This window comes from Narcine bancroftii, chromosome 4 (genome assembly GCF_036971445.1).
Source record: "Narcine bancroftii isolate sNarBan1 chromosome 4, sNarBan1.hap1, whole genome shotgun sequence".
NCBI lineage: Eukaryota > Metazoa > Chordata > Chondrichthyes > Torpediniformes > Narcinidae > Narcine > Narcine bancroftii.
The window spans coordinates 118,104,055-118,128,432 of NC_091472.1; the positions used below are offsets into that span (position 1 = coordinate 118,104,055).

Sequence of the window (24,378 nt, forward strand, 5' to 3'; positions counted from 1 at the left end):
TGGCATTAGTAAGACAGTTGGGTGTGAGTGGCATTAGTAAGACAGTTGGGTGTGTGTGAGTGGTATTAGTAAGACTGTTGTGTGTGTGTGAGTGGCATTAGTAAGACAGTTGGGAGTGAGTGGCATTAGTAAGACAGTTGGGTGTGAGTGGCATTAGTAAGACAGTTGGGTGTGAGTGGCATTAGTTAGACAGTTGGGTGTGTGTGGCATTAGTAAGACAGTTGGGTGTGTGTGAGTGGCATTAGTAAGACAGTTGGGTGTGTGTGGCATTAGTAAGACAGTTGGGTGTGAGTGGCATTAGTAAGACAGTTGGGTGTGAGTGGCATTAGTGAGACAGTTGGGTGTGAGTGGCATTAGTGAGACAGTTGGGTGTGAGAGGCATTAGTAAGACAGTTGGGTGTGAGTGGCATTAGTAAGACAGTTGGGTGTGTGTGGCATTAGTAAGACAGTTGGGTGTGTGTGAGTGGCATTAGTAAGACAGTTGGGTGTGAGTGGCATTAGTAAGACAGTTGGGTGTGAGTGGCATTAGTAAGACAGTTGGGTGTCAGTGGCATTAGTAAGACAGTTGGTTGTGAGTGGCATTAGTAAGACAGTTGGGTGTGAGTGGCATTAGTAAGACAGTTGGGTGTGAGTGGCATTAGTAAGACAGTTGGGTGTGAGTGGCATTAGTAAGACAGTTGGGTGTGAGTGGCATTAGTAAGACAGTTGGGTGTGAGTGGCATTAGTAAGACAGTTGGGTGTGAGTGGCATTAGTAAGACAGTTGGGTGTGAGTGGCATTAGTAAGACAGTTGGGTGTGAGAGGCATTAGTAAGACAGTTGGGTGTGTGTGAGTGGCATTAGTAAGACAGTTGGGTGTGTGTGAGTGGCATTAGTAAGACAGTTGGGTGTGAGTGGCATTAGTAAGACAGTTGGGTGTGAGAGGCATTAGTAAGACAGTTGGGTGTGAGTGGCATTAGTAAGACAGTTGGGTGTGTGTGGCATTAGTAAGACAGTTGGGTGTGTGTATGTGGCATTAGTAAGGCAGTTGGGTGTGCGTGAGTGGCATTAGTAAGACAGTTGGGTGTGCGTGAGTGGCATTAGTAAGACAGTTGGGTGTGAGTGGCATTAGTAAGACAGTTGGGTGTGAGTGGCATTAGTAAGACAGTTGGGTGTGAGTGGCATTAGTAAGACAGTTGGGTGTGCGTGAGTGGCATTAGTAAGACAGTTGGGTGTGAGTGGCATTAGTAAGACAGATGGGTGTGAGTGGCATTAGTAAGACAGTTGGGTGTGAGTGGCATTAGTAAGACAGTTGGGTTTGAGTGGCATTAGTAAGACAGTTGGGTGTGAGTGGCATTAGTAAGACAGTTGGGTGTGAGTGGCATTAGTAAGACAGTTGGGTGTGAGTGGCATTAGTAAGACAGTTGGGTGTGAGTGGCATTAGTAAGAGAGTTGGGTGTGAGTGGCATTAGTAAGACAGTTGGGTGTGAGTGGCATTAGTAAGACAGTTGGGTGTGTGTGGCATTAGTAAGACAGTTGGGTGTGAGAGGCATTAGTAAGACAGTTGGGTGTGAGTGGCATTAGTAAGACAGTTGGGTGTGTGTGGCATTAGTAAGACAGTTGGGTGTGTGTGAGTGGCATTAGTAAGACAGTTGGGTGTGAGTGGCATTAGTAAGACAGTTGGGTGTGAGTGGCATTAGTAAGACATTTGGATGTGAGTGGCATTAGTAAGACAGTTGGTTGTGAGTGGCATTAGTAAGACAGTTGGGTGTGAGTGGCATTAGTAAGACAGTTGGGTGTGTGTGGCATTAGTAAGACAGTTGGGTGTGAGTGGCATTAGTAAGACAGTTGGATGTGAGTGGCATTAGTAAGACAGTTGGGTGTGAGTGGCATTAGTAAGACAGTTGGGTGTGAGTGGCATTAGTAAGACAGTTGGGTGTGAGTGGCATTAGTAAGACAGTTGGGTGTGAGTGGCATTAGTAAGACAGTTGGGTGTGAGTGGCATTAGTAAGACAGTTGGGTGTGTGTGAGTGGCATTAGTAAGACAGTTGGGTGTGTGTGAGTGGCATTAGTAAGACAGTTGGGTGTGAGTGGCATTAGTAAGACAGTTGGGTGTGAGTGGCATTAGTAAGACAGTTGGGTGTGAGTGGCATTAGTAAGACAGTTGGTTGTGAGTGGCATTAGTAAGACAGTTGGGTGTGTGTGGCATTAGTAAGACAGTTGGGTGTGAGTGGCATTAGTAAGACAGTTGGGTGTGAGTGGCATTAGTAAGACAGTTGCGTGTGAGTGGCATTAGTAAGACAGTTGGGTGTGAGTGGCATTAGTAAGACAGTTGGGTGTGAGTGGCATTAGTAAGACAGTTGGGTGTGAGTAGCATTAGTAAGACAGTTGGGTGTGAGTGGCATTAGTAAGACAGTTGGGTGTGAGTGGCATTAGTAAGACAGTTGGGTGTGAGTGGCATTAGTAAGACAGTTGGGTGTGAGTGGCATTAGTAAGACAGTTGGGTGTGAGTGGCATTAGTAAGACAGTTGGGTGTGAGTGGCATTAGTAAGACAGTTGGGTGTGAGTGGCATTAGTAAGACAGTTGGGTGTGAGTGGCATTAGTAAGACAGTTGGGTGTGTGTGAGTGGCATTAGTAAGACAGTTGGGTGTGTGTGAGTGGCATTAGTAAGACAGTTGGTTGTGTGTGAGTGGCATTAGTAAGACAGTTGTGTGTGTGTGAGTGGCATTAGTAAGACAGTTGGGTGTGTGTGAGTGGCATTAGTAAGACAGTTGGGTGTGTGTGAGTGGCATTAGTAAGACAGTTGGGTGTGTGTGAGTGGCATTAGTAAGACAGTTGGGTGTGAGTGGCATTAGTAAGACAGTTGGGTGTGTGTGAGTGGCATTAGTAAGACAGTTGGGTGTGTGTGAGTGGCATTAGTAAGACAGTTGGGTGTGTGTGAGTGGCATTAGTAAGACAGTTGGGTGTGTGTGAGTGGCATTAGTAAGACAGTTGGGTGTGAGTGGCATTAGTAAGACAGTTGGGTGTGAGTGGCATTAGTAAGACAGTTGGGTGTGTGTGGCAGTCCCAGAAGTTTCATGATGATTAATCTGCTAAAATGTCATAATTTGTACAATTTTTGAATTGGCTTTCATTGCAATACCCTGAAAGGAGTTGACTACCTCATTGCTTGGTTGAATAATAGTCTCTACAATAAAACCAGATATCCCTTACATATGCTACTTCACAAGCATTGTTCATTTTCCTATAAATGTTTTGTTTCTTAAAGGAAAATACTCAAAAATCCCTTTTTAATATTGGATTAAGTTAGTTAATGCAAAAATTAATGGAGAAAAGCAGTTTGTGAGTGAAAGGAATCATTTGGTCTCTTGAATAGGCAGATTGTGGAAAGTAGTGTATGGCTTATATCTTCAGATTTCAGATTTGTCAATATACGTGACATCACATACAACCCTGAGAATCTTTTTCCTGCCGATGAGGCAGAATCACCACTTAATGGTAGTGGAAAAAGACTGTACATAATGTATACATGTAAACAACTGCAATACAGAGGAAAAATAACAAACAGTAAAGTGCAAAAAGTAAGAATCCTTAAATGAGTCCCTGATTGAGCCGTTGTTGAGGACTCTGATGGTTGCGGGGTATCAGCTGTGGCAGAACCTAATAGTGCCACAAGACTCGCACCTAAACTTCTTTCCTAATGGTAGCAGCAAGAACTGGGTGTTGTGGATTCTTGATGATTGCTGCTGCTGTTCTACAGCAGCGTTCCCTGTTGATGTTCACAATGGTGGTGATGGTTTTGACTGTGATGTCCTGGGCCATGCCACCACCTTTTGTTGGGCTTTACGCTTGGGCGTTATTGGTGTCCCCATACCATAATCTTCATTGGATTTACAAATTTAGTGTTGGCATTAAATAAAATTCTTTTATACTAATGCACTTATTGGCACAGTTCTTGGATCTCAATATAATAATGGGCTAACTTTTGTTCTGAATAGATCTTATTGTAAAATATTAAGCAAATTAATAAAATATCAAAACCAGGCCTGCTGTTGCTTTTGTGCCATTAATGGCTAAAATTTCCCTCCCTGTTATCCTGTGCTTTATTATTTCCATGCTTGATTAAATTAATTCCTTTTTATTCATTGGTCATTTTTGAAATGGTGGTTTTGTGGTGGCACACCACTAGGCAGGCGAACTGGCCCCGCTTGTAATCCACGCGGCGGGGCAGCCGGCCAAAATGGCGCCATCGGGGATTTCACCGCCTTCTCAGCACAGGGCTCAGAAGCCTGCACTCGAGGACCACGTGACGCCCTGGTGACGTCAGCGCCCCCCAGTGTGGTTCTCAGCCAATTCCGGGCTGGGAGTATAAGTCCAGCCCAACAACTTACAATAAATCAGTTCTGTTCACTGAGCTCAACCCGCCTGGCAGTGTGTTCTTTCAGTAGCAGTGTAGCTGCCGCTACATTTTGAAAAAATCAGTTAAGTACATGATTAGTTGGCTGTAATGCTTTTTCTTCTTGAGAAATAGTAAGTAATAAGATATTCTAAAATATAGGAATAGCAAGTTTGCTTAAAGGTACTTTATTGACAATTATTGTGTCCAGATGTCATTGTGCAAGTGTTTGAAGTTGATCTGCTGGCTGAATTCATTTTCCGGGGAGGGGGAAGAAAGGTCAGTTTCATGCATGCAATGCATCACAAAGTTCATACATGCAATCTGAGAAACCTTTTCCTGTGGGCTAAGCAGAATTACCACTTATTGGTAATGCAAAAAACTGTAGTTAAGAACATACTTATACATATAAACAAGTAAAGAAATCTAAACAAACTGCATTACAGAGTTTTTTTTAAAATCAACGAAGTTCAAAAGTAAGAGTCCCAGATTGAGTTTGTTGCTGAGGAGTCCGATGGTGGAGGGGTAGCAGCTGTTCCTGAACCTGGTGGTGCAAGGCTTGCAGCAGCTATATCTCCTTCCTGATGGTAGCAGCAAGAACAGAGCATGTGCTGGGTAGTGTGGATCCTTACTGATTGCTGCTGCTCTCCAATGGCAATATTCCCTGTAAATATTCTTAATGGTGAGGAGGGTTTTGCCTGTGATGTCCAGAGTTGTATCTGCTACCTTTTGCAGGGCTTCACACTCAGGGGTATTGATGTTCCCATACCAGACTGTGATGTAACCAGTCAGCACTCTTTCCACCACTCATATGTAGAAATTTGCTAGGGTTTCTGATGTCATACCAAACCTCCACAAGCTCATGACGAGGTAGAGGCACTGACTTGGTTTAAATAAAAATATTGTACTGTCACAATAGAGGTTAGTGGAACACTGTTAGAACACCAGCGACCAGGACCGGGGTTTGAATCTGTAAGGAGTTTGTATGTTCTTCCTGTGTCTATGTGGGCTCTGGTTTCCTCTCACTGTTCAAAACATACTGGGTTGTAGGTCCCACTTTAATGTGTTCCTGCTTTGTAACTAATTGTCAGTGTTTGATTCTGGGCCAGTGTAATGCAACCATTCACTCTGACAACACCAAATAAAGTAGTTCCAGATTTGGGCATCAATTTTTTGGAAGGGTTTTGAGTGGTGCTGGCACTGAAAGTCAATATTAAGTCATCGACTTGTTCATCTGTATTGCAATTTAAGAGGAAGTTGAAAATCAGACTGACTGTAAAAATAGATGTTCCAACGTGGCATCAAGCTTTGTATTCTATTACGTAAAGCTTTCCATCCAGTGTACTTGTGGGTTTGCCACAAACATTTAAAAGGAAAACAAAATAATTTATTCCAGGTCTACTCTTTGTTAAAGTTGTATCAATATTTTTTAAAAATGTTAATTAGCTTTTTGGGATTTTAATTTTTGTCAAACAACTAAACAGAGTGTGGGTTGGTGAGTTTGAAGCTGGTTTTTATTTCCTTCAGTTAGCACTGAATTCCCCCTTTTCTTGACAATTCCCTTCATTTTACTACAGGAAATATTGGGATAACATATAACAAAGGTGCTGATGGTCGAAAAAAGAAAATAGATCTGTTTTTTCAGCTAGTGCTATTTAGGTTGAAGAGTAGGATGGTTCTTGCTGCTAATTGTCCTTCATTTTTCGTAGGTGCTTGTGTGAACAGTACTGAAAAAGTGCCAAACAGTGGAACATCAGTGGATGCCAGCAATGTCTCGGGGAAACAGGAGGACAAGATCCACCAGAAGCATGCTTCCAATATTAAATGTGCTGGAGGTGAAGGGGATGGTTGTCAGAATGGATCCAAGTCTGTTTACAGGTCCATTGGGCCCTCTGGCATTCCCCAGGCTGCCTTTGATTCACCAGAAAGTCTGTCACCAAAGTGCAGATCAGATGAGAGCAAAGAACCTTCCTCAGGTGTGGATGGTTTCCATGGAAACTTAAGGAAGTCTCAGGGAACTAAATCTGAGATGTTTGTTCAAAAAAGTGAAGCTTTGCAGTCGCTCATTCTAAGTCTACCTATGCAAGAAACCGATTTGCGTAAGCATTTATTTACAGAGGTGACATTTGCACCTGCCTTCCTGTTTTTTGAATTTTCCTCTGTCAAAATTAACCTGCTTTTCTAAGCTTAACTGATCAAACTGGCAACTCCATGTGCTGTCTTTTTCTATGCATGTGCTATCTTAGAGAATGTTTGGGAATGAAAGCTTGTATTTCAAATGTCAGTAGCCAGAAACATGAAGTTTACCAATATCAATTGATGCCTGCAAAAATGAGTTACTCAAAGAGACTAGATGGAAGATGGTGAATAGGCTAGGAATGACGTAGTTTATTTTGTAAGATAAATTACCCTTTCAGCACAAGTAGTGCCCCACCCATTCACCCTTCAAGTTTGCAGAGAAGCTTAGAATTGGGAGGCTGCAGAGTACTGACTGAGCTCTGGGACATTTTGTAATTAAAATTGTGTTACAGAGCTAATTTAGGTTGTTGAAGTAAAGGGGATAGAGTTTCATGTGATTATGTAGGGGCCATAAATTGGGGTTTGTATTTCATTATGTTGTGTTAACTATTGTATAAATATAATGCAAATTTCAACCCCAGGTCATGTGACTTTATGATGTGTCATGTTAATTGTGTTCTTCTGATAAGCATCAAGATATAACTTGCATTTCCAAGATTTTATTTGCAAATGTATGGTGCTAATCTTTCTTGGTGTCCTTTTGACTGTTCATTTTTTAAGTTAACAAGTGGAATGAAGTGATGTGCACAATTAAAATTATTAGTTTAATAAAATTTGAAATAACAAATATTAGGAGGGTAAATTTGGAAATTGGATATGGTCCAATTATTTCTCATGAAATCTACCTGCAATTGGGGCAAAAATGAACAGAGCAAAACAAATTGCTTGCAACTTCTTTGAAACGTACATATTTGAAGATCAGGCTGTTTACCCTTTTAGGCCTCCCAGATCCTTTTCCAGTTTTGGCACTTTTTAATGGAAAGTTCACTGGCACAATAGTGCTTCATCGTGGAGCAAGGATGATATTTAATGGCTGCCCATTATCCATAGTTATAAAGGAAATAGAAATGTGGGAGATTTAGCAGAACCTTTTGAAAGAAACAAATAGTTTGTTTTAGTTTTGAATAAAAAATATGTGGACGCTGCAAGTTGCTGTTATGTAAATTGATGTCTCCATCAGTTGCTTTGCAAAGTGCTCTAAAATTGTGTGAAAATAACTAGTATTGGTATCAGTGAAAGTACTTTCATCTAGATTGATATAGATATGAAGATTCTAAATCCCTTACAATATGTTAAGACCATAAATTTAATCTCCACCAAGTTCAACTTGCATACAGAATGTGCACTATTGGGTTAGAGGGAGTTGTGTTCCTGCAAACACTCAGTATTGTGACTAAGTTTCTGTCATGTAAAGTTGCATCATCTGCAAGTCTGTCAAAAAATCTGAGGTTGGGGGGGAGTTTATTTACTCATTTTCATCCAAATCTGGTAAAAGTGAATTTTAAGTTGTATCCCAGATTTTGTGGGAGTGATTTGAGAATCCATGAGGTGGAATTTCCATTATCAAACTGTGTAATGCCTTTGTTGCATCAGCCGGTGTAGATGATTCTTTAAGGGATTAAATGGTCAATGTTTTACTTTTATTCTTATCTGAATTTATTAGTTGTGATCTTCAGTTTAGTGTGTGCCATTTGTGTGGAGCAAGGACTGGTATATGAAGTTCAGTAAGGGAGGGGCAGTGTGACTGGCAGCTATTTATGATGCTTTGTTACTGTTTTAAAGGAAGTGTTTCCATCTGTGTGATTGTTTTGATTGGTGTTTATAGCTTATTAACTTTTTTTTTCAGGTCATAGGAGAAAGGAAAGGATGGTCATTCTTTTGCACTTGAGAGGAAATTTCAAGTTGCCTATCTCAATGTTGGCAGACTGTTCCTATCTATTTTAGGTATTGCTGGCACCCTCTATTTTTCCAGGGGATATGGTTGGATAGCTGCCTAACCAGGACACAGCTTTGCAAGCAGATGCAGCTAATTTTTTTAATGAAGGGATATTACAGTCGAATCCACCACTTTATCACTCAAGCCAATTGCCCTTGAAAGAGTTGGTGAGCTGCTATCTTGAATTGTGCAGTCACTGATTTAACAGTAATTAGCAAAAGAAGTGTAAAGAGAAATTGAATAGTGAACCCAAAAAATTGTGGTGGAACTGGAGTGACCATTGGTGGAATCTTATAGAAACTTGGTCTTCATTTGTGTGTTGGAGCTCTTGGTGACTAGCATGGAAACTGAGAACAGCCTATTGACGAATGTGTGTAAGACAAAGGGGTAGATATAGCTTCATTACAGTCACCTCTCTGAAGAGGTGAACAGGAAGGCAACAAAATCAGTTGAGAATAGTTGTGCTTTTAAGTTTAAAATAATTTCCATGGCAACATTAAATACTGAGGTGATTCTGTCGAATGATTCAGAAGTCACGTCTTTTGGAAATTATTTGCAAAAATTCTGGCAAAAATTTAAAAATAGCATTTAAAAAAAAATCTTATAATAACTGCTCTCCTTTTGTAATTTAACCAAAAGATTTAGCTAGATCATTTGAAATGAGTTTTGTTTTAAATTCAGGTACTGTGGATCCATCCTTGAAAGAGCAGAATGAAGAACAGATACGGTCAAAGGCTCAACGGCATCTTGAAGAGCAGCTCAAACAGTACAGAGTCCAAAAGCACCAGCAAAGAGTAAGTGCATCTGCAGAAGAGATGGGAGGTGTTGCTTCTTGATTCTACTTGGTTGGATTCACATATTGTACAAGAGTTGTGTTAACTTAGTTTGGTAATAGCACTTGTTGCTATCAATGTGCTTTGACTTCAAGCCCTACTGCATTTTGGAGCCGTACAGGCCAGGAACAATAAGGAGAGTGTGGAAAATGTGAGGTTTCACAAGATCATTGGAGATACTGCCATTGCTGGAGCATAGGGAAGGGAGGAGTCAGGAGTGAGCAGTGTGATTTAGGTGGTAAGGCTAGAGGGGGTGTTGACTAGCAGGCTTGGTGAGCTCCTCAGGAGAACTGTAATCAAAGGTGGTAAAATACAGTAAGTACAAATTAATGATGAAGGAACCAGGGAAAAAGCTGAAGGTTCATTTAAGGACTCAAGTATTGGCAGATGGTAAAGGACCATTTTTACCTCCAACTGTCACAGTAGTCACAAGAAACAAGTTGACCAATTAGTTGTCTATTTTATATCCAGTTCCAGAGAGGTAGTGAAGAAAGCTCTTGTCCTGGAGACTTTTTGGAGCAAGCTACTCTTAGAACGAAGTCGCCAAGTCAGGCACCATCCATAGAGGGAAATAGCTAGAGGTAACGTGAGAGGAAGGGGTGGGACTATAGCTGGCAAGCAAGGGGTACATCCAGCTGTGGAGGAGCTCATTGGCAGTTAGGGGGAGTAAGCAGTGGAAGCAGGGACGTGTTGAGTGTAGATAACAAAGCTCTGCAGCTTGTGGAATCTGATCAGAGATAAAGACGAAGAGTAAGGGCAGTGGATAGAGGGCCGAAGGAGGAATATATAGGTGATGGGCAGATGAAGCTAGGAGGGGGAGGAGAAAGAAATGGGATGGGAGGGGACGTTTGAAAAGAAGTTGGCTTTTGTGAGATGAGGACTTGGATAGATCAGAAGGAAAGGGAAAGGGGAAGCAGGATGTCTGAAATTGGAGTTGTTGACGTTCATGTCATTACGACCATCCAGGTGCATTGTGCGACACTCTTCCTCGAGGGAGCATTTGGCCTCACCCTGATTGCAGAGGAGAGGATGCAACATCTGAATGGAGTAGATGAGGTGCATGTAAATTGCTTTCCTCACCTTTAGGGCTGTTTGGGTCCCAATGTGGAAGTGATGGAAAAAATGTTGCGACGAGTGTTGCACCTCCTATGATTTTAGGGGAAGGTGCCTGAGGAGGGAATGAGTGAGCCAGGGAGTTTCAGAGTGAGTAGTCCCTCTGGAAAGCAAAAAGGGGTGGGGAAAGGAAGATGTGACAGGTGGTGGGATCATATTGCTAGCAAAAATGTCAAAGAATGATGTGCTGGATGCAGAGGCTGGTGCTGTGAAAGGCAAGGACCAAAGAAACTATTCCTGTCTGGTGGAAGGTGGGTTGAGAGTATAGAAATTCAAGATAAGGTGTATTAAGTCACATATTAACCTATTACTGGATACCAAAATGTTTAGAGGAAAGGTATTTATGAATATTTTATTGGAGAGAACTGAGGGATTTATTGTAGAGGATATGAAACAATTTATTGGAAATGCCATTCGTAAACTATGCTGAGGAGAAGGCGTCCAGAGTAGAAGTGGTCTGTTGAGAAGGAATAAGGCAGTAATCTCTTGTAACAATCCAGACGGAGGTTCTTTGGCTTGAGTTCTGTCAGTTTTTCCTTATTTCTCTGTAGTCCTGACTCTCACTTGCCCATTGTCACTCTTTTTGATTTTTCTGTTGTAAACAATATTAAGGGGCACTTCACAGGAGCTGATTAGGGCAAGTTCTTGAGATGTGAGAGGAAGCTGGTCCATCCAGAGGGAACTCACATAGTCATGTGGTGAATTAATCTATGACAGGACTGAACCCATTTGTGAAGGTGTGAGCCAGCAGCACCCTTCCTTATGGTTGGAGGAAGGTGTCTCTGAGGTTAGTGTGGTATGAGGTGGGTCCGAGATCTAAAGGATCAGGGACGAGAAGTCCTTCTACAGATCAAATATCTGTCAAACTTTACACACCTCTCCTAATTGTTCGTCTGATGTGCCAGCCACAATTACTTTTAAAGTTTATATCTTGAAGCATTAAAGATCATTAACATCTGACAAGCCTCACTTGTGTGCGTCACAAAACAAATACGATCTTGTGTGAGAGTGTGTCTTTTTATTTTTCAGTCTAAACAATCAACACCAAAAAATCAACTCTCCAGTATCTTGGACCCAGAGCTAATGTTCCATCCTGATGTACTTCCACGAGCTAGTACCCTTGCTTTGACTAAAGAATACACTTTCTTGAGGACCAGTGTTCCACGAGGGCCAAAAGTTGGCAGCCTTGGAATTCCAAACTTCTCCAAAGATGAAAAGACTTCAAAAAGTTCTAAATCCAGCAAAATAAGATCCCTTGCAGACTATAAAACTCAAAGTTCAGATGCTGGAAGTGGCATTGGAAGATCTTCGAGTTCTGAAACATTGGGATCCTTGAAAGAAAATAGGACAGGTTCATCTACATCTGTCATATCTGAAATTGGCTTTACATCAGACAATGATAAATTGGAGACCTCAGTGTACATAGAGGACAATACTTCTGAAAGTGATGTCATTGAGCTTGGAGGAAGGCAAAATAAAAATGAAAGTGACAGCTCCTCGTATAGCAGTATCTCTACTACTGCCATCTATGGGGCCATGCCCTCACTGGATGCCAGGCAAAAAAACACATACACTGTTGATGGACAAGAAATTTCATCAGATGATATGGGGTGCTTCCCTTCTATTGGGGAGGTGTTGGAAGCTGCAGCAGCTGCAACAGCGGGACATCAGAGTGAGCAGCAAGAGGTCAATGGAGCAGTACTGAGCCGAAGGGGCAGTTTATCAAGCAGGTAAATCTGCTACTCAATAGAATTATAGTAGCATTATGACAGTGCAGTTCAATATAAATCCAGAAGTTGGTCTCTGGCATTGATGTGCTGTTTGGCCCTGATCAGTCTCATCCATTGATAGCTAGACAATTCTGCAAGATACAGTATATCAATAATTACAGTACATTAATAATGCCTTATGCATGTTGGTAGTCCCATTTGATGTTCAAACGATGTAAGGTAAAATACTACTTTAGCAAAGGATACTGATGAATGTTTAAAAGAACGGATTTATTGTATGTGAACACAAGAATTAGAAACCAGAGTAGTCTATGCAACCTATCATGCCTTATTCATCATTCTGTCCTTGTTTACGTTCCCATACAATTCTCCATATCCCTTGATGCCATTGGCATGCAGAGATCTCAATCTTGAATACATTCAATAGTTGAGCACCCAAAACACTTCAAGATTTGCAACCTTCTTCGTAAAGAAGTTTTTTTTTCTAAAAGTTGTCATAAGTTTAAGCCCTTCATTCTGGATGCCTTAGCCTTCTAGTTGTAGGTGTCCTCAGCCAAGATAAATAGCCTCTAGGCACCTATTCTGTCACTCCTGCTCAGGACCTTATTTGTCTTGGAGTTCAAAACTTGTTCTTCTAAATTCAAGCACATGAAGACCAATTATCTTCAGAAGAAAGACCCTCTTCCCAGTGTTCTGTCAGTGTGACTCTGCTGTGAATTGTCTCCAAAGTAAATATACATTTCACTGAATACTCAGTCCAGATGTGCAACATTTCAAATGTGATCTCCCTAACACAATAAGGCCAACATATCCTTTGTCATCCTTAATACTTGAAACATCACATTAACCTTCTGCATTCCATGGGCCAGCACATCTATTGCAATATTTTACTAGTTTCTCATTTTGTAGTCAGTCTGGTGTTATTCACAAAATAATACCATAGAACTTTTATCTCTGACATTTTATTGTTACAAATAGGACAGAAGTCATTTGTTTTAAATGTAGAGATACAGCATGGTAACAGGCCCTTCTGGTCCACTACCCCATGCCATCTAATTATACCCTTGTGACTAATTAACCTACAAATCCTGTATAACTTTGGAACATGAGAGGAAGCCTGAGCACCCTGTTGAAACCCACATGTTCACAGGGAAAACATTCAAAGGCCTTACAGACCACATTGGATTAGAACCTGGGTTGTTGGTGTCATAATAGTATTGAGCTCACCGCAACACTAAACTGTGTTCTAGCATTGTCTAAACAAAATACATCCAGTGTGAATGCCCCAAGTCTGAACCTGGCCTCATTTTCTCTAAAGTTAGTCTTATTCAAAGAGTAAATAAAGGTGTGGAATTAAAATGTTGATTCTGTTTATTTTGTTGGGCCATGTTGGAAATATTGGTGTTGCTGTTAGCTTTAATGGCTAGATTCATATTTGAATTTCACTTTACATTCATTATTGCTTTTTAAGAATGACTTTAAAAAAATTGTAGTTTCATTAGTGGAGCAGATGAAACCATATTTATTACAAAAATAGTCACAAATTGTAAATCAAATGGTGATTGTGTTGTGTTTAGGTGTTCAGGTCAGTTGTGTTGTTATTCTGTTATGCAGCGTTTCCATGGAAAGCTCCATGCTGGAATCCCAGGAGGATTTAATGCAGATTCTTAAAGAAAAAATGAGGCTCGAGGGTCAATTGGAAGCTCTGTCCTCTGAAGCTAATGAGGTGAACATTGTTACTTTGATCTGTACAAGGCATTGGGAGCAGAAAAAGTTCAATGATAACGATTACTGCAAATGCAGTACAAATCTGATTATCCAAAATCCAATTCTCGGAAATCCTCAGTTATCTGAAATTTCAGATAAGCGAGGATATCCAAAATCCTTATTTATCTTAAAATTTTTTGGAGCTGAACTGACAAGGGGTGTCGGGCTCCCAGCGCCGGAAGTACCCTCAGTGGGGAGGTGTCAGTTATCGGCAGTAGCCAGCATTCTTCTGGTGAGAATGAAACATTTTAATGCTTAAAAAACCTTCCCTTGTTTTTGTTGTTTAAACATTATTACAAGTGATTTGCTGTTGCTACTGAACTGTTTTAAAAAAAAAAATGACCGGTTCTCCAGGGGGAAAAAAAAGTTTATCCGAAATGGGCCCATTCCCATCCATTTTGGATAATCGGAGTTGTACTGTACTGTATTACAAATGTAATTGTATTTCGGCATTCTCCAATGACAGTTTCCAACCAACCACCAACAACTCAGCACTCACCCGCATATCCTTCATTACCCACACATTTGCCTTGGCCCCCTCCACCCCCACATGAAATAAGGACAGGATTCCTCATCCTCACCTACCACCATACCAGCCTCAACCTCCAACTCCACCATTTCTGCCTCCTACTTCATGATCCCACTACTAGATACATATTTCCAGTTCCGCAGAGACCCCTCCCTGTGTGACTCCCTTGTCCACTCCTCCCTCCCCACCAATCGTCCCCTTGGGACCCACCCCTGTGACTACAGGAGATGCTCCACTTGTGCCCACACCTCCACCCTCGCCACCATTCAAGGCTTCAAACAGTCCTTTCAAGTGACGAAACATTTCACCTGTTCATCTCCAGCGGTCACCTACTGCATCCAGTGCTCCAGTTGTGGTCTCCTCTACGTCGGAGAAACTGGTCACAGACCTGGAGATCGCTTTGTTGAGCACCTCGGCACTGTCCGCTGCAATAGCATGGATCTCCCAGTGACCACACATTTCAATTCTCCATCCCGTTCCCTTGTTGATGTGTCTGTCCATGGTCTCATGCATTGCCGCACTGAGACCACCCATAAATTGGAGGAACAACGTCTCATCTTCTGATTGGGCACCCTCCAACCACATGGCATTAATATTAAATTTCTCTGGCTTTCATTAACTCCTCCTTATCTCTGTCTCTTCATTCCCTGTCTCCTTTGGCACAAATATGATAAATTCTTAATTTGTCCCTTATCCTATCCAATTAACACATTTTGTTAGTCCGGATTCCTCCCCCAGCCAGTATTGTTTGAACTCTGAGACTTTGAGATTTCCTGTTTCTGGTTTGTTCTGATTATTCCTTTAAGAAGGGTTCAGGCCCGAAACATTAGCAATACATCTGTCTCTGATAGATGTTGAAAAGACTGGCTGAGTTCCTCCAGCTTTTTTTCTCCAACAAGACAGCTTTAATATCCACCTCCCCCCCCCCGCCCGCCCAATTTCTGTAATTCCATTCCGCAGTCTCTCCTATGGAGGGAAAGCATCTTCCTGCTAATGATAGTTAAACAAGAACATTTGTAGATGCTGGGGTCCAGAGCAATACATAAAAGTGCTAAAGAAACTCAGCGGACTACACAGCATCAAAAGAAATTAAAAGGCGATCAATGTTTTGGGCCTGAGAGCCCTTTGATTCACATTCCCTCCGATGGGCTCAGGCCAGAAACGTCAACAGTCTTTTGCTTTGTATGGATGCTGCATGGCCTGTGTTTCTCCAGCACTTTTGTGTGGTTCATTTCTGCTTTCTCGAATCCTTATGAGCTCTTCATTTTTGATCCACAGTTGTTAATGCAAACCAGTTGAATAAGTAATGAAGGTAAATTTCTTAAATCCATCAATCATATTGTGGAATCTAATAGCAGAAAAATTAAGTTATAGCACTTTTATTTCCAAAGCTACCTTTTGAAATTTTGAGAAGCCAGGTTATCCTTTGAGTGAAGAACGTCAACACAAATTCATCCTACTTGTAAATTCATTAAAGTCTGTCTTGGTCTGCTTGTATAACTTTGTTTTGATAATCATTGTTTATTTACAATAATCCAGGCTCTTGGAAATGTAAAGATATTTGATGCAGTATTTTCCATTTACCTATATTTGCCACATGCAAAGTATAGATTAAAAATATCCCTTGGTTAAACAGTTAAAGGATTTTTAAATCAGTAAGGAAATTGCATACCCACCTGCAGCAGTTCTGATCTTGATGTCAATAATTAAAAGTATTAAGTGTTCCTCAGTAACTGACAAATGATCATCATTGCTCTTCTCTTGAACTTGAAAGGGTTTGAAGGAGAAGACTGAACTACAAGCCCAATTAGCAGCTTTAAATGCACAACTACAAGCGCAAGATGAACAGAAGGGGCTCAGTGACCAAAGGCAAGATATTTTAACCTCGGAAGTAAGCACCTTGCGTCAGACGTGTTCCAGTCTAGAACAGGCGATGGCTGAACTTCAGACTAATCTTGAGGCCAAAGATGCTGGTTTAGCTGGGCTAAACAATGACCTTCTGGTGGCTGAGCAGCAGTATCAGAGACTGGTGGGAAAGGTTGAAGAGATGCAGCAGGCAATTTTGAGTAGAGATAATTCAGGTATGTTGAAATCCATCTGCGATCACGCTTGATGTGTGAACAGAGACATTGGTGTCAGGGCCATTTGACAGTGAACCACATCAAAGAACATTCATGCTGCTTTTGCACTTATCAGAACCAATGATTGAATGAGAAGCCACAGCATTTTATTCCCCATTTCCTACCTTTTCCAGCCCCTGAGCCATGAGGCCAGAATATTGCTCAGAACATTTGGAGTGTATTATATGCAGCTTCAGGAATCCCAGCTCTCACACTGCTGGAGGAAGCTGATTCACAGCTATCTAGATCTTGGAGTGTGTCAGTTTCTTAAAGACATCATTCAATTTAAGTTGTGGCTGGATCATTACCCTTTTAATTCATGTGGCCCAAGCTTTCATACAACTTGGAATGTACAGATTTTAAATACAAGGGTTCTGGTGAAATTCTATACAGGTGTGCCATGCATTCTCAATAATGTTTTGATTGTGCTGGTTTACAGTTAATTTTTTTTTTGCTTTTTAAAAACAAAATAGAAATTCTCAGGTCAGGCATCACCTTTGGAGAAGAAAACAGTGTTTTGGGTTGACCTCTCTGTTAGATTTGTGGAATCTTGTTTTTTCTCGTCTAATTCCTGTACCTTGCATGAATGAAAGCTTCTTCATAAAATGTTATAAATTTATCTAAAGGTTATCATATGAAGGTTTTGTGTATTTTTTCCAGTTCAGGGTGTTCGGCAACAAATGGCAGTCCTTCAGAACCAGCTTCAGCAGGCACAGTTGGACCGTTCCACACTAACGAGCCAACTCAAGGCATCCCAGTCTGAAATAACTTCTCTGCAGCAGGTCAGACACTGGTACCAACAGCAACTGACAGTAGCACAAGAAGCAAGGGTTCGGTTGCAGAGTGAAATGGCCAATGTGCAGGTATGACCTTGAGTGAATTTTACAATGTTTGAGGAGCATACTTAGAGGGAAACTATTATTCTTTTAGTCACCATTAAAAGAAATGGGAAGAGTTCCCAAATATTTTCTGACAACACTTGTATCACTATCCTCTTCCCTGAATTCCCTAGCTACCACCCACAACTTTCTTCACGGTAAATACAGACAAGAAATATTCATTTAAGACTCCCTTTTCCTTTGGCTCTTAATAGAGTCTATTCTCTCCATAATGGCCCTTTTGCTCTTAATATACTACAGATTTACTTTATCTGTCAAAGCTATCTTGTCTTCTTTTTGCCCTCCTGATTTCATCCTTAATTGCATTCCCACTTCCTTTGTACTCTTCAAGGGATTTGCTTGATCCCCTTATGCTTATAATTGCTTCCTTTGTCCTGACCATGTGGTTCCTTGTGAATTTGTGGAAGAAAGTAAACGATGCCATAAACTTTTTGGGGTAAGGTTAGTGTTTTTTATGGTACTTAATGACTTACAGAAGTTTTTTTTGCAAAACGTAGGCTGGTCACATGACTCAAGCAGCGATGCTGGAACACCTGAAGACTGAGAATGTATCTTTGTCTCAACAACTTACAGACACTCAGCAGAGATCCATCAAGGAAAAGGAGCGCATTGCAATCCACCTGCAAAACATTGAGGTAATAACCAAAAGCCATCTTTGTTTCCAAGAAAATTGTGAGGAATGCAATTATTTGCAGAAATCTTCGTCCGCGAAGCCAAGCCAAAGAAAAACAATACAGCACAGAAACGGTCCCTTTAGCCCACAATGTCTATGTGACCATCGGAGAGCACATGATCAGTTCTTTGCTTGTCTTATGTGCCTGTCTAAATGCCTCTTAAACCTTACTATCCTATTGGTTCCATCCTCTAGCCCCCCTCCACAAAACCAGGCACCTACCACACTTTACACCTCCTTAAACTGTCCCCCTTTCACCTTAAAGCTACACCTTCTAGTATTTATCATTTCCTCCCTGGTGAATTTCTTCTGAATCCTCTCCAAAGCATCCACATCTTCCTTGTAAGATAGTGACCAGAAATGCATGCAATATTGCCAAATGTGGCCTAACCAAAGTTTTATACAGCTGCAAAATTACTTCCAATGTTTATAGTCGATGAAGGTCAACGTGCCATATGGCTCCTTATCCACCCTATCGACATGGGAGCGATGACCTTGATTTCTCTGTATGTCACTGCCTCTAAGGATTCTGCCATTTACTTTTTATTTTCCACTTTAATTTAACTTCCTAAAATGCAACATCTTAAACTTGTCTGGGTTAAACTCCACCTGCCATTTTAAGTATAATCCTGCATATCCTGTTATTTTTTTCGGACTTGCATTAGATCTGTGAAAAGTTCAATACCTGAAGAAGTATCATGTTTGCTGATATTGGAATCCTAACGATTATGTGACAGCTAACTCTGACAGACAATGTCTGCCTGGTGGTCAATAACATGTCGTTGTGCAGTACACTTGTGTGCCCAATCATTCTACATTTGGAACCTTGAATTGTTTATTGTCACATGCAGTGAGGTACAGTGAAAAGCTTAGTTCTGCATGCCTTACCGGCAGCTTGCAAACGGTCGCCACTCTCCAGCACCATTTTGGATCCACAAAAATAGTTCTCAGAAAATGATAACAAGATTAAACATGACAATAGTGGCATTTAAGTTTAACATTAGCAGAACAGACAAATTTAAATCACAGGTAACTGACTTGTGTCATTGAATATCTGCTGTCTTTACCCTAATTTGCTTGTTGCTGTTTGTTGACTTCCATTGAGTTCAGGTTTAAGCATTTCCATCCTTAATTTCTGATTCTTATGTGGTATCATCTTTCACTCCTCTGTTCCAGTGAACCTCTGAAGCATCTGCACACTGCCAACCCTGGTTCTTGAACACTGTGGAGTTCAGCCCTCTACATTAGGTCACTATCCTGCAAATGCCATTGCTTAAGTTTTGGGCTTCCCTCCCTAAACTTCTTTTCCTCTCTAATTCATTCCTCTTTTGAGATATTCCATGAAACACACCACTGGTTTTTGTCATCTTTCTTTGTTTTCTATTGTAGCACATGCTACAATTTTACTACTCTTGTACTTTGAAGTTGCTATACAAATGAAATTTGTTTTGATGGGGAGAAAAAAAATGAATTGTGTGCACTATATACATTTTCAATGCATTCTCCTGAAGGAGAATGGAGATGTATTTATGGTTTTTGTATATTTTGAGCTTCATTGCAGTATGAAACATCATATAAACATGTAGTTTATTTGTCATCTTTGTGAAGTGCTAAAAGCTAAAATGTGGAATTCATCTTCCCAAAAACAAGGGACCCTGGCCAGTTTCTAACGCAGCAGCATTTTGTTGGAAAAAGGATTGTGATAATTCTCTTGCTCACTTTTATTTTTAAAGGCATTCTGACAGACAGAGGTTGGACATTGTGAAGTGAACCTTGATTTTTGCTGTTAATTAAACTTCCAAGCAAAGTATGATCCAGTCATTGTTAAGGCAGCAATTAGTTATTGTGTTTTCTTGGTGTTCCCATAGGTTGACATGTTGGATCAGGAGAAGGCTTTTCATCAGATCCAAGAGGCAAAAGCAATGGTGGAAGATGATCTATCAAGGAAACTTGAAGAGTTTGAGGAAGAGCGTGAACATCTTCAGAAATTGGCCAATTCTTCTTCTGCATTGGAAAGAGAGCTTCAGGGGGTAAGGGGTCCTGGTTGGAAAATGTGTGTTACTGAATTAACAATGTTCATGTCGGTGATGCAAACGATGTTCATACAGACTTTCAAAATATATTGCGGAAAATGCCTGGTGATGTATATGCTTGCTGGAGTAAAACAAATTGACTAAAGGATGTAAAACAGTGGTGGTGAACAGTTGTTCCAGAGCTGAGAAATGTATACAGTGATGTTTTCTCTGGGTCAGTATGAGGACTGCTGCACTCTTGATTATAGAGAGGGTGTATTCAAGTTGGGGGAAACAGAATTCAGAAATCCAATGATCAGCTGGTACCAAACCTGAAGGATGTAGACACTGGTGAATGGTCAGATGTGTGATAGATAAAAATTTACACATTGAAATGTGTAGTGAAAGATTTTAGTAGGCAAAGAATATGAAATGAGTGGGGTAATTTTGAAGTGTTTTTTTTTTTAAAAACATTTTGGGCATCTGAGCACTACTGACAAGGCCACCATCCTTGCCCATTCTTATTTGTCCTTGAGAAGATGGTGAGGAGTTGCCACCTTGAATTGTTGCAGTCCTTTTGGAGAAGCTACTTGCATAATGTTGTTGGGTAGGGAGTTGCAAGGTTTGGATCCAATGTAGATGAGGTACAACCCTGTTTTTAAAACAGGGTGATGTGTGACTTCGGAGGGGACCTGCAGGTAACAGTATCCCAATGCACCTGCTGTCCTTATTTCTGGTGGTCATGGGAGGCGGCAGGATAATCTGTAGTTATTTTGTATATGGTACACACTTCTGCCACTGTGTGCCAGTAACAATGAATGTTCAGGATAGTTGTTGATTGGGTGCTACTGACCCACATACCACTTGCATGATGTAAAGTTTCTTGAACATTGATGGAGCTGAACTTGTTCTGATAAAGTGGAAGATATTCCATCGAATTGTTGACTTGTATCTTGTGGATGGTGGAATTTCTTTGAAATGTCAGGTGATTTACCCATTCTCTGGCTCCTGTAGTCATGATATTTATTTGGCTGATCCAAATGTTAATTTGAAGGTGATGATACTGATTCTTATTACTGATGGTCATTGTTTGGCACTTTTGTGGCATGAGAGTTACTTTCTGCTATCAGTCCATGCCTGACTTTTATTTACAGGCGGAGATTGCTTCATTCACTGAGTTATACGTGGGATTAAACATTTTGTAATCATCCATGTATATCCCCATCTCTGGTGGAAAGAAATTGATTGCAGCTCAAGATATTTCCACATTTACCTGAGGAACTCCTTCAGAGATATCTTGAAATTGAGGTGATTGATCTTCAATATCCACAACCATCTTTGGTGCAAAATATCTCTTCAGCCATTGGGCTCCAGTTTTGCCCCTGTTCCTTGATATTTTTGATTAGTGGCTCTCAACCTCTTTCTTTCCACTCACATACCACTTTAAGTATTCCCTATGCCATTGGTGCTCTGTAATTAGTAAGCAATTGCTTAAAGTGGTATGTGAGTGGGAAGGGAAGGTTGAGAATTACTACTCTCGACCCAATTGTGACTGAAATATTTTGCTTGAGAAAAATTGCTATTGGTTCATTTCCTTTGGTGTTATGAAACCGTGCACATAACGAGTCAATTAGGTATGATTAAAACTGTTATTTTCAAACTTTCCACCCACATCCCACCTTAAGCAATCCCTTACAAATCACAGAGCACCGATGGCATAGGAAATACTTAAAGTGGTATGTGAGTGGAAAGAAAAAAGTTGAGAATCACTGCTATAGATAATGTGCTGCTCAGGAATCAAAAGTAGTCATTCTCTTCCAGTGATACCATTGAAAGTGGCAGCTGTGTAGTCGACTTGGTCATCAAGAAACTCTTTAAACCAGCCATATATAAAATAAATAGAGACATGTGCAATAATTAAGTATTAATGAGCCAATGAAGGGTTAATGAGCATGGAGGAAAGGTAGGGAGTGATGAACGAGGACAGATGGAGAAAGTACCCCACCATCTCCCACATGATAGTGGTGGGTCTGATAAGGAAGAATCATTAATTCTCTCTGAGATCCACGAACTGAGAAAAGACCACAGTGGCTTCTGAAGATACTAAACAGAGGCTAGCAAGAGTGGAGGATAATATAAAAGATTTAACTACTCAAATAGAAAAGCTGGAGGGGAAACTGAAGGAAATGGAGGACAAAGTAACCTCAACAGAAGATTTTTAAAAATTTTTCACACAATGAACCATACTGACCAAAATGCACACAAACATTTACATCTTGAATATACACAGTGCCATTTTCTCCCCTTTTTCCCCCTCCCTTCCCTCCCTCCTTCACTCCCCCCCTCCCCACCCACTTAACATTCAACATATATGATACATTAAACAATGTCCTCACACAATGAAAATAAACAAGAAAATTGTGTCATTTACTTTTACTTACTGGGTCAGTTCATTTCATCTTCTTCTCCTTCTGTCATTTTAGGTGGTGGAGGTCCTTGGTAGGACTCCTGTGTTGTGTTCCATGTACGGTTCCCAAATTTGTTTGAATACTGTGATGTTGTTTCTTAAATTATATGTTATTTTTTCCAATGGAATACATTTATTCATTTCTATGTACCATTGCTGTATTCTCAGGCTATGAGACAAGATCTAAACATAAAGATAAAGAATGAAACATGGGAAAAGCTATGCTTCGGAACTATGAGAAATACAATAAACACGAGGTTACGCATGATACAATATAATTGGTGACACAGGCTATACACCACATCCCAAAAGTTAAATAAATGGGTCCCAACAGTATCAGATAGATGTTTTCACTGTAAGAAGGAAATGGGAACAACACTACATGCAATTTGGGCATATGAGAAAGTGGAAAAGTTTTGGGAAGATCTAAATCAGGAATGAAATAAAATCACAAAAAATTCAGAGATCTTTCTTCTAATTAATATAAGAAGTAAAGAACTTGGACTCTATTTAGATGGAGCACAAAAAAGATTTATTATGGTAGCCTTAGCTGTAGCAAAAAAATGTATTATGTCAACCTGGACCTCAACAGAAGATTTGAGGAATGCGACACAAGTGGGTTATCAAGTACCTGTTACACAGAGAGGCGAAGCTGGCAGAGAAATGTTTAGACTGGAAAATAGGTTGAGAGGCAAGAACCTGTGGATTTATGGAACTGCAGAGGGAAAAGAAAAACAGTATGTGATTGAATGCTTAAAGAAATTGCGAGAACTGCAAGAAGACCTAAATATCTGTATGTAGAGAGGGCATATAGGTCCCTTGCAGACAAACTGAGAGTAGAGCAAGCCCCACCGCATTCTATCATAGTCAGCTTTTTAGACTATTGCACAAAAAATGTCTTGTTGCAGCAGGCTTGGAAACAGTGGCAGATAACATATGAAGGGGACAGAGTGTATTTTGACCAAGACAACTCCAGAAATTCATGGAAAGTGCAAGGAGGTACGATAAGTGATTAAACAACTGCGGGAGAAAAACATTAAAGTCAAGTCTCCATTCTCAGCGCAGACCATGATTTTTATAGACTCTGGAGTTGTGGCTTTCAAGGCACTGACTACACTGGAGAAGATGGGGATTCTCATCTGAACGGATCCCAGAGAGAAGCTGAGTAGAGAACTGGTCAGTTGTCAGAGGAACTAGGAGGCAGAGAGGACCATCAACTTCATTAAAGGAAGATCTTCATGTTTTCCATGGCGCCACGGGAGGAGAAATATAGACAGGTTTGAAATAAATGCAGAAATGAGGATCGAATGAAAACAAAAGGCTATTATCATTGAACACACAAGGGGGAAAATATGTGTGTGTCTGTTTATTTATATTTATATATATAATATCTTGTTTTAAAGAAAGTTGGCTATGCCATGTTTAACAATACATCTGAGACTGGTTATGTATTTTATTTCTGTATTTTACTTTTAAGTAATATTTAAGAGAGGGACTGCAGTGTTTTCTCAGAGGAGGGAATTATACCTGATAAATACTTTATAAATGTTAGGATTCCCAAAGAGGGATTGCGAACAAACTTCTTTAGTTGCAACCACACAAAAAGTGGGCTCACCCAGGAGAGATCTAGTCACATCCCTTCTCCTCTGTACAAGGAGCTGGCACATCAATTTATTCTGGGTGTCCAGTTGGATTGGTTAGGTAGGAAGTATCTTTTTCCTTTTTTTCTTGCATTATTGTTTTGCAAATGTTTTCTCATACATGGAGCAGTATTACAGCAACTCGGTCCTATAAATTTTGTCTGAGGTTTCACAGTCATATCCCAGAACAAGAAACCTAAATGGCA

General features: G+C 40.5%; 1 protein-coding gene across 4 annotated transcripts in view; it reads left to right on the plus strand.

The window, feature by feature from the left end:
* golga3 (golgin A3) overlaps positions 1 to 24,378 on the plus strand; it is a 114,017-nt gene that overhangs the window by 15,216 nt on the left and 74,423 nt on the right. For 3 of the 4 annotated variants that reach the window (XM_069932551.1, XM_069932550.1, XM_069932552.1), the window contains exons 3-10: positions 6,084 to 6,473; positions 9,071 to 9,183; positions 11,365 to 12,065; positions 13,680 to 13,791; positions 16,136 to 16,442; positions 17,142 to 17,344; positions 17,878 to 18,015; positions 19,922 to 20,083. In XM_069932551.1, coding sequence (XP_069788652.1) covers positions 6,084 to 6,473; positions 9,071 to 9,183; positions 11,365 to 12,065; positions 13,680 to 13,791; positions 16,136 to 16,442; positions 17,142 to 17,344; positions 17,878 to 18,015; positions 19,922 to 20,083 — 2,126 coding nt within the window. The remainder of the gene's footprint in view (positions 1 to 6,083; positions 6,474 to 9,070; positions 9,184 to 11,364; positions 12,066 to 13,679; positions 13,792 to 16,135; positions 16,443 to 17,141; positions 17,345 to 17,877; positions 18,016 to 19,921; positions 20,084 to 24,378) is intronic. The other variant, XM_069932553.1, reaches the window with a different exon arrangement.